At 41.1% G+C, this 10548-nt stretch overlaps 1 protein-coding gene across 2 annotated transcripts; it reads left to right on the forward strand.

Annotated features, from left to right (window-relative positions):
• Positions 1-641: 641 nt before the first annotated feature.
• Positions 642-10461, forward strand: mybl2b (v-myb avian myeloblastosis viral oncogene homolog-like 2b). 2 transcript variants are annotated; one of them, XM_078247703.1, is made up of 15 exons: positions 642-891; positions 1340-1436; positions 1557-1628; positions 2778-2870; positions 3391-3611; positions 3709-3841; positions 3929-3988; positions 4474-4689; positions 5019-5291; positions 5381-5523; positions 6925-7024; positions 7103-7213; positions 8985-9101; positions 9189-9320; positions 9434-10461. In XM_078247703.1, exons 1-15 carry the CDS (start codon positions 872-874, stop codon positions 9560-9562), a joined length of 1917 nt encoding a protein of 638 aa, XP_078103829.1. In that variant the 5' UTR covers positions 642-871; the 3' UTR covers positions 9563-10461. The 2 variants fall into 2 exon arrangements, with proteins under 2 accessions (XP_078103829.1, XP_078103831.1); XM_078247705.1 differs by having other exon boundaries at positions 4477-4689.
• Positions 10462-10548: the final 87 nt, after the last annotated feature.

Consider the following 10548-nt stretch of genomic DNA (forward strand, 5'->3'; position numbering starts at 1 on the left):
ATATATATTTTCGTTTCTGAACGTGTTTAGTAAGAAAAAAATGCTATTTCCTGAGTACTTCGTTGTGGACAAATACATTAAACAGGGCTCCAGATAAGAATAATTTCAATAAATACATGTATTGATTATTTAATTTAATTATTTGTTTAGTTCGTCCATAGGTTAATAAAATGCTAATCACAATTTCCCAGAGCTCAAGATGATACTTTCAAAATTGCTTATTTTCAGAGGTCCAAAACCAGTGAAACAACAAAGAGAGAAGCAGGACATTTTTACATTTCAGAAGTTGGAAGTTGCCGTTTGATTCATTGTTTTTATAATTATAATAACTATTACAATGACCTGTTTTCGTTTGTGGCTTTTCAATTTTTTTCATCATGTTTATAAAATAATTATAATGGGGTTTATGTTTTATACATGACAATGTACAGGATTTAGCTTGTCACTATTTTGTAAAAGTATACGTGGAGGTAATCTAATGACATAACCCCGTCCGATTAGTCTAATCTTGGTATTTGACATTTTTGTTTGATTGGGACAACATTTTATTTTGAAGCGCCCATTGGAAGTTTCCTGTCTGGCTGCTTGACCCTCTGCGCACATCTAGTGCACATCTACGTCACTATCCGGTTTCTAGGCGCGAGATAGAAATCCAGGAGCGCGGACAACCCGGGCGTTCCTCTCCAGCTGGTTACAAGCTTTAACTTACCATTCAACAACAGCACGAGCCTCCACCACAACCACTAGCCATCTCATAAAAAACTATAAACACGCGGAATACAACGATATAATACCAAATATTCATGTACATGACGTGCAACGATATCAGAACAAATCACCGCCTGACCGTAAACAACAAAAACAGAGGGAAATGTCTTGGTGGCCGCGCGGGTAAGATGTTGATTTTTGTTTTTCCCAATCAACAGTAGCTTTAGCAGTAACGTTACCCATTTTTATTATTATTATTTTCATCACGGTTGGGTTTAATGTCACATTAGAAAAATAATTAATTTGGCTAAAGTAAGCTTTTTGACCTAATCTTTTCACTTGACGGACTCTCGTCTGTGCCGCCCTTTTGCGTAGAATCACGATAAACAGCTAGGGTTCATAACGCCAGACACTTTGCCTATTAAATCACAGAAATACCAAATAAACAGTATTTTACAACAGTAGTGTAATGCGTGTGAGGTGGTGGCCAAGTCCCAGTTAACGTGCACCATAGAAACAAACCTGATAATCAAGTCGTCCTAGCCACACCATAAAAGGGCGGGTCAGTGGCTAGTTGTTGCGTTCACTGTCAGCTTTATTGATGCACATCACATTATTTTGTTTCTCTCAGTGAGGATGGGGAGGAGGCTATGCATCAGGACACAGATTCTGATGTGGCAGAACAGAGAGACGGTGGGAAAGTGAAGGTGAAATGGACACAAGAGGAGGTGATTAACATGACCTATTTCCCTGTAGTTTGCATGTTGTCTCAATGACCCTGTCAAAGTAAACAATGGCTCTGTAGTAGGACAGGGAACATAAACGTGCTTATTTGTTTATGGGTACAGGATGACAAGCTCAAGGTGCTGGTTCCAAAACTGGGATCAAATGATTGGAAATACATTGCCAGCTACATACCTGTAAGTGTGATTAACTTCTTTCGTTGTTGTTTGATAATAAGCTGGGGGGGGGGCTCCTTGGTAGGGTTGGGTACCGTTTGGATTTTTACGATTCCGATGCCGAACCGGTACTTTTAAAACGATTCTGATTCTTGAAAAATGACATCAAAGAAAGGCTCTTTTATAGAGGTTTTAATTGAAAATTATTTAAATTTAACAATATATTAATGTTTTAAAGTGCTCATATTATGCTCATTTTCAGGTTCATAATTGTATTTAGAGGTTGTACCAGAATAGGTTTGCATGGTTTAATTTTCAGAAAACGCCATCTTTTTGTCGTACTGCACATTGCTGCTGCTCCTCTTTTCACCCTGTGTGTTGAGCTCTCTGTTTTAGCTACAGAGTGAGACATCTCACTTCTGTTCCATCTTTGTTGGGAGTCGCACATGCTCAGTAGCTAGGTAAGGACTACTAGCTAGAAGCTAGCGCTGCTAGCGGTTAGCCACCTCATTCTCAATGGCGAAACACTGCTACAACACTATAGAACTACTTCCATGTCCCTGTTCTGCAGGTATTCCACGCAAAGTTGGAAGTGTGCTCTGGTTTAGAAGAAGTCTCCCGGCTAATCCTGCTTTGTACAGGCCGAAGTTGGAGAAACAGTTAGCTGATGTGGTATTAGCTAAAGTGGTTAGCACACACCAAATGTTTCGGCCGATGACGTAGAAGGCCCTGCCGATTTTGACCAGCTCACCCGGAGACTGAAGGCAGGACACATTCAGAAACCGGATCTCACTCAGAACAGCATGGATGGTTTTTTCCCAAGTTTGTATGCTTGTGGAAGCACCAGAGACACAAAATATCACCCCAAATCCCAGTTTTTTTTTTTCATAATATGGGCATTTAAAATATATAATAAGAAAGAGAAAGTGTGATATTTTTACGTCTGTTTCAGAGAGACAGAGGGAAAATATTTCAGTCGACACAATAAGTGGAACCGAAATTTGCGTTCTAATCCGGTCCGATTCCTACCGGTTGCGTAGGAGCCGGTTCTATAGTGGAACCGGGTTTCGGTACCCAACCCTACTCCTTGGCTATTTTATGTCGACAGGAATCTCATTCAGACTTTTGAAGCTTCTTCCACTTTTTTTCTCCACGTTTTGTTTTGCTCAGAATCACACTGAACAACAGTGTCAGCACCGTTGGTTTAAGGTCTTGGATCCAGAGCTGGTTAAAGGCCCTTGGACCAAAGAGGAGGATGAGAAGGTAAGGGACTCAATAGGTAGCAGTGCAGGGGTGTAAAATTTGACTTGCTACTAACGCTATGCAGGGTTTCGCCCAGTGTTTTGCAAGCCTGGTGGCACACCGGGTCAAGTTGCCCCCCACTAGTCACTGAGGATGATTTTTTAAATGTATTTTTTTAAGACATCTTTTATTAAACTACAGTTACAGTGGGCGGCGTGGTTGGAAACTTAAATGGTCCTATTTTCAAATCTCCATTTAGCTTTTTGGCACTGACTGTAGGGCCCTATGGAATCTGTCTTATAGCTTTTTTATTTTTTAGCCGATACTGGTATCAGTATCGGAACATCTCTAAACGCTACCAAGTCGTGAGTCGTGACTTGACGGGCTAAAAATATGTGTCTGGAACGCAGCATAATGCTGATGGCCCCAGCCGGTCCCTCGTCAAAAAGACTTGTTATCGGGCTAAACAACTTCTCTGGGGGAGACCTTGGTATGTCCAGTGTGATAGTTGAGTTGTAATTGAGATGCATTCATTTCTCAGGTCATAGAGCTTGTAAATCTCTACGGCAACAAACAGTGGGCAATGGTAGCCAAGCATCTGAAGGGCAGACTGGGGAAGCAGTGTAGAGAGCGTTGGCACAACCACCTCAATCCCAATGTGAAGAAGTCGTCGTGGACAGCAGAGGAGGACCTCATCATCTACAAGGCTCACTGCCTGCTCGGAAACCGCTGGGCTGAGATCGCCAAGCTGCTCCCTGGAAGGTAAAGACTCTCCATCTGCGTCAGCTCAGGGGCTGCGTTTTGTGTGTGTGGAAATAAACCCTCTCCAAATGACTCTTGTTATAATATTTGTTCACAGAACGGATAACGCGGTGAAGAATCACTGGAATTCGACCATCAAACGCAAATTAGAGATGGGCTTCTATGCTGGGGAGGTCTTTAGGCCAAATGAACTTGAAGAGCTGTTGGCCCGTGTTAATAAAGATGTGCAGGTGGGTTATCTTTTCGTCATGTTCTCGTTTGGGTGTAGTTTTGTAATGTGCAAACAGTATGGTTAATTCAGTTTTTTAATTACACAGATACCCAGTTGCTCTCAAGACGGTGCAGAAAAGGACCCAGATCGGAAAACGCTTCCTGCGGTAAGCAACCAATCTCATCGATTTGAAAAAATATCACAATTTAGATATAGAGCTGGGCAGTATATCGATATTACATCGATATCGTGATATGAAACTAGATATCGTCTTAGATTTTGGATATCGTAATATGGCATAAGTGGTGTCTTCTCCTGGTTTTAAAGGCTGCATTACAGTAAGGTGATGTCACTTTCTGAACTTACCAGACTGTTGTAACTGTTCTGTTATTTGCCTTTACCAACTTAGTCATTATAGCCACATTACTGATAATTAATCAAAAATATCATTGTGTAAATATTTTGTGAAAGCACCACGATATCGTTGCTGTGTCGATATCGAGGTATTTGGTCTAAAATATCGTGATATTTGATTTTCTCCATATCGCCCAGCCCTAATTTAGATACATGGTGGCTTGATAAATTGCATTTCTGTCAAACGGTAATCACGCTTTCAATGTCAGTTTTATTATAAATGTCTACATTTTCCAGCAGTTGCAGGAAACGCCTGTCTCAGCCCCGATCAAAGTCGAACCCAGCGAGGCAGGGCCATCAAAGGCTGCTTCCTCTCCTAAGGACAGTTTAAGCCCCAAGACTGAAGCAGACACTACAGGAGAAATGAACGTTACCAGCTGGGTGGTGGACAGCTCTGGCTTTCTCTCCCCTACCGGCCCGGCACTGAAGGAAGTGCTGGACATGGTGGATGGGGTGAGTAGCCCCAATAACCAACAAATAGACACCACCGCATAGGATAGGATTTAAACATGTATGCAATAGATCGTAATTTAGATTTTAGGTCATATCGTGCAGCCCTAATATACAGATAAAAAAGTATATATACTGTATATATAACAATCAGTGCACTTTAAAAACGCGATAAAGGCTTTTCCCCTCTCGAGTGCCTCAGATTCCTTCAACCTTTTTAAACTAGTAGGATCCCCAAACTGAAGAGCACCAGAGGGACACTTTCTACACAGCCGAGCAGCACTCCATGCAGACTGTATCGTCACTGAGTAAAATGTCTCTTCTGCTTTCAGGACCTCGATGGCTGGTGCAACCTAGCAGCCTTTGACCTGCCTGAGGACAGTCCGAGCCCAGAGCGCCACCAGTTTCGTCTGGAGGGCAGCGCCTTGCAAGAGTTGAGCAAAGGCAACAAGGGGGAACTCATCCCCATCTCTCCTGGAGGGGTCACGCCGCCTTCCATACTGAACCGCCGAAGCCGGAGACGCATCGCCTTGTCTCCTGATGCCAATAACTCCATGACTCCCAAGAGCACTCCTGTCAAGATCTTGCCCTTTTCTCCGTCTCAAGTAAGTTATTATATCCTGCAGCACTGACATTGGTGCTGCTTATAATGTTGCAGTGAATAGTCCATTAACTAACACACGTGTTGTTCCAGTTCCTCAACATGTGGACCAAGCAGGACACTCATGACCTGGAGAACCCGTCTCTCACATCCACGCCAGTGTGCAGCCAGAAAGCCTTGGTTACTACACCGCTACAGCGTGACAAGACCCCCCTCACCCAGAAGGAAAACTCAGCGTGAGTGCTCTCTTAACTACTGATGGGTTCCAATTAGGGGTGTGCAAAAAAAAATCAATTCGTATCGCGATTCACACTCTACCGATTTCAAAATCGATTCATAGAATTCCAAAAATCGATTCATATTAAAAAAAAAAAAAGAAGAAGAACAAAAAACTTTTTTTGTAATGGCGTGTATACTATTATCCTGAAATTAGTTTAGCTCGCCATTCCCATAGATGGCGCTGCGTCAAAGTCACACTGACGCCTGGGCAGTCTTGTCATAATCAGAAGGAGGAGTGCAGCAGAAGTAGTTTAGTCGGCGCAAACAATGGCAAACCTCACAGAATCACGCTATGTGCATTAAAGACGTGGACCAACAACAACCTGAAGGACCTAACATGCCAGTCAACCAACGCACTCTCTTTCAATGCTCTAAACTCCCACCCAACTCTTTTTATTTAACGGTTTTATTTCATACTTGCATTAAATGTATTTGAAAGCTGGCCAAAGCTTGGCACTTTGCAGTTTTTAGTTGCAAAAGTTTTTATTTTTGTATGAAGACATATATAAAGTAACATCAAACTACATTTCATGTGTTTCTTTTCTTTTAAATTGTATGTCACATGGGGAAAAGTAACTACATTTAACGAACGAATCAGAGAAGGCAAAGAAAAGTTGTGTCCTGTTCTCTTTATTTATATATTTGATACTGTCCAACCAGTAGAACATGTCCTGTTCTCTTTATTTATATATTTAATACTGTCCAACCAGTAGAACATGTCCTGTTGTCTTTATTTATATATTTTATACTGTCCCACCAGTAGAACATGTCCTGTTCTCTTTATTTATATATTTAATACTGTCCAACCAGTAGAACATGTCCTGTTCTCATTATTTAGATATTTTATACTGTCCCACCAGTAGAACATGTCCTGTTCTCTTTATTTATATATTTAATACTGTCCAACCAGTAGAACATGTCCTGTTCTCTTTATTTATATATTTGATACTGTCCAACCAGTAGAACATGTCCTGTTCTCTTTATTTATATATTTAATACTGTCCAACCAGTAGAACATGTCCTGTTCTATAGACATGGTCCTTATTTATTTATTTATTCATGTTGGACCAGTCCAATGTGACCGTCAATTGAAATAAACCTTGTGTTGTAAGAAAACTTGTTTAATTTGTTATGAATCTATTTTGATGCGTTTTCCCATAACAAATGTTTAAAAAAAAATCGAAATAAATATCGATATCGCAATATCACATTTTGTCAATATCGTGCAACCGCTAAATCCGTTTCTGACTTCTCAGCCAACAAAGGCTGATCGATGTCTTTGAACCGAATGCGATTTGATAAGGGATTCAAAAAGGATTTGATATATTGGATGTGGTTTACATTTTGTTTTCATGTAGATTTGTTACACCCAACCACAAGTCGGAGCTCTGTACGACCCCACGGACCCCGACGCCGTTCAAAAATGCCATGGAGAAGTACGGGCCTCTGCAGCCTCTGGTGAGTATCTGTGAGTGAGTCCACTCAATGGTGTTATCAACACTGCACTGACACTATTTCTCTGCTGTGTGATCTTAGCCTCAGACTCCGAACCTTGAAGACGACATAAATGAGGTCATCCTAAGAGACTCTGGGATTGACTTGGTTGTTGTACGATCGACGCCGCCAGAGCAAAGACGCAAAACGATGGTAACTAAGTCAACTTTAATACTTAACACCTATTTTAATCATTTAACCCGTGTACTGTAACATTTATATTAGTACAAGATCATATAGAGCCATAGGGGTGTGCAAAAAGATCGATTCCCATTCGAATCGCGATTCAAGCTCTACTGATTCAAAATCGATTCATATTTTTTAAAAAAAAAAAAAAAAAAAAGTTTTTTTTTTTTTTTTATTATTATTTTTAATTTGTATGTCTACTGTAATCACATGGGAAAAGTAACATTTACATACTGTGAATTGTAGAATGCAAGCTACTAATAAAATCAACACACCTTTGCCCCCACAGTACGGCATATAGTTCACTCTGTACGTCCAGATATGGATGCTAAATAAAGAGTAATGTTGTTGTTTATTTAAAGGTCCCCTGGCATGAACATTTCACTTGATGAGGTTTTTTTTAACATGAATGTGATCTATCTAAAAGCAGCATGTCATAGGACCTTTAATATCTCTGTTTTTGGTGGCCTTTAATTGACGCCACTGAAGGATTTCCCCCTATAAATTACCAACTTAACAGACTGAGGCTAGTTGAGTGGTGAGCCATTGAAATCGATCGGGAATAGTCATTTTTAGACAGCAGAGGCTACTGCTAAAAAGTTGGAAATATGATTTAAGAACAGACCGTGGCTGGATATCATCAATTAGGGAGAATGGGTTAATGCTATGTATAATATATGTGCTGCCGTGATGGAAAAACGTCATGGGAGATGTCGCTTTTTGAATGCCAGCAACAGCTAGGCATTCAACAGGACAGCTAGGTGAGAGGGGGGGGACATGCAGGAAATTGTCACAGGTCGAATTCGAACCCTTGACCCGCGTCAAGGCATAAACCTCTCAGTACATGTGCGCCTGCTCTACCACTGAGCCAACCTGGCCACCGAATGTTGGGAAATTTGACTGCTTGGGAACGTTGAATACTCGCTGTTTTCAGCTCCATGCAGCTTTACGTTTACAAATTCACACCTTGGAGCCGTGCGTTAGATGACAGTCTTCCATTGTTGGTCAGCAGACCGCTGCACAGGAGCAACTGAGTGTGAAATGCCTTGTTTATTCACTTCCTCCAACCAGATATTTCTAGGCTTCTACTGCCACTGCCATATGAAGAATGCTTATACCTAATATGTTTTCGCTTTCACACTGGACAACAACGCTGAAATACAGGATGGATACTCGACCCGAGCCCGACGGTACCCGCCGGGCCGGGCCGGGTTCGGACAGATATTTAGAACTGATGTTGGGGTTCGGGTCCGGCTTGGTCACATCAGCGCGATAAGGCATTGAACATTTTAAATTTAAAACGGCAAATAAAGTGCGCTTGTTGCCCCGTGTGCGCTGATGACCTCATCTGTTGACATTTCCGAATGCCTTCCTACAGTTGCTTAATAAAAGATTTCCACACAAACAAACGTACATGTGTCATTAGTATGAGAAAGAAATGAGATTTTAACTGTGTCGCGCTCGGGTCAGGCTTGGACGTAAATATCTTAATGCCTGTCGGGCTCGGCCCGGGCTCGGTTACTGCTCTGCCGGGCTCGGACAGAAAAATGCGGCCCGATCCGCACTCTATCACTGAAAACAGTACTTAAACAGCTTGACGCTGGCCTCCTTCCATTTTTGCCTGGACCTATTGTTATCGCTTTTATTTTACACAGAGATTGGACTTTGTCATTGGCATTCTTCCTGAAGCTATTTACACAGATCTGTGTATTTTTTTTTTTTTTATTATTATTCCCAGCATCGGCCTCCTATGAAGAAAGTGCGGAAATCATTGGCCCTAGATGTCATGGACTGCCAGGTGATGCCTACATCCAAACGCAAATCCATCAAAGCTGAAGCCAAACACACCATTAAGGTAACAAAAAAAAAAGTCTAACTGTTATTAGCCTGTCCGTAGAGTTGACAAATCCTAATTCTCTTGTCCTCCTTCTTTCGACCACAGGAAGAGCCGGTGATAGTTTGTCTCAACTCCTCATCATACTGCAGTAAGCGGCATGAAAATATTTTGGATCAGGGTTTCCTTTTGGGACCTAGTGACAATGACATATTTCCCAGCACGGTGCCCCCAGTTCCGGTACGTTCCACCTTTTAACCTTTAAAAGGAATGGATATCCTCATCAATGGAAAAGGATTTTAACATGGATTGTTTTTTACTGTGAGTTTTTCTCTCTCTCTCTCTCTTTTCAGATGTCAAAAGAATGGGAGACGGTTGTTTGTGGACAAACTAAAGACCAGCTCATAATGACAGAGAAAGCGAGACGCTACCTTCGCTCACTAAAATCCCGCGCCCCCAACCGGGCTCTGATTCTGTCCTGAGACATGTCTCATCTTTACACCAACATGTTGCACATGCAGAACTTAATGTTGCTTTTGCCGGCTTTCCCTGTACTTTTTGCCGTTGTGATTTGTGGTGGAGAAAAGGAACATAGGTTTCGCAACGTTTTGGAACGAGTCATTAGCAATCAAAACCCTGGCAAAATAGTCCTATCAATAATACGAGAGATAATGGTGCTTTTAGATTTAGTCTCACCCCAAGGGCCTTGTGCAAGGCTTAAAAAAAAAAAACCAAGTTATGAATCACATGTCATTGGATTGTCACTCAAACATGAAAAGAACAATGGAAAAAAAAATCACGGCTATGTTGCTATCACTGAAAAGACATGGTTTTACATTGCATAATGTGTCTGTAATTGAACTGTTTTTTTAAAGTTGTGAAGAGTACAAAGACTCAGGTTGCACCTCCATATCTTAAGTTGTGTTGTATAACTTGAATAGGGAGACAGTTTAGACATGTTGATCAGTAATGCATTTAGAGATGATGGGTATATGTAGAAAGTGAACATTTTGCTTGGAAAAATCAGTTTAGCATGTGTCTAGATTTATAATATGCCAATACACATTCAAAGTGAGGACCTCAGGGGGAAAACTAGATGTCTGCCAGAAATGTAATAGTGACTGCAGCACACTTCTACAATCCATCAACGTAACTTACTACTTCTTGAGATCCAACAACGTGATGAATACACTTAGTAAAGTTGTTTGTTATGCAGTATCCATGTAATCGCAATGTAATGGAGGCATGGAAGCTGTACCACCGTTGATGGAAAGAGTATTATGTTATTTGGCAATGTTTGTAAATATTTACAGTTGTATGTTTTTACTTTATCAAACAGCATTTTGTTAAGAGATTTAATAAAACACCAATGTCTAATTAATACACCTCTTAATTATGCTGCTGCAGCACCAAACGGCATGTTTATCATTTGACTAGTTCAGTTCAGTCCCTTTGTTATCCCAAATGG

Source organism: Sander vitreus, chromosome 4, assembly GCF_031162955.1.
Source record: "Sander vitreus isolate 19-12246 chromosome 4, sanVit1, whole genome shotgun sequence".
Lineage (NCBI taxonomy): Eukaryota > Metazoa > Chordata > Actinopteri > Perciformes > Percidae > Sander > Sander vitreus.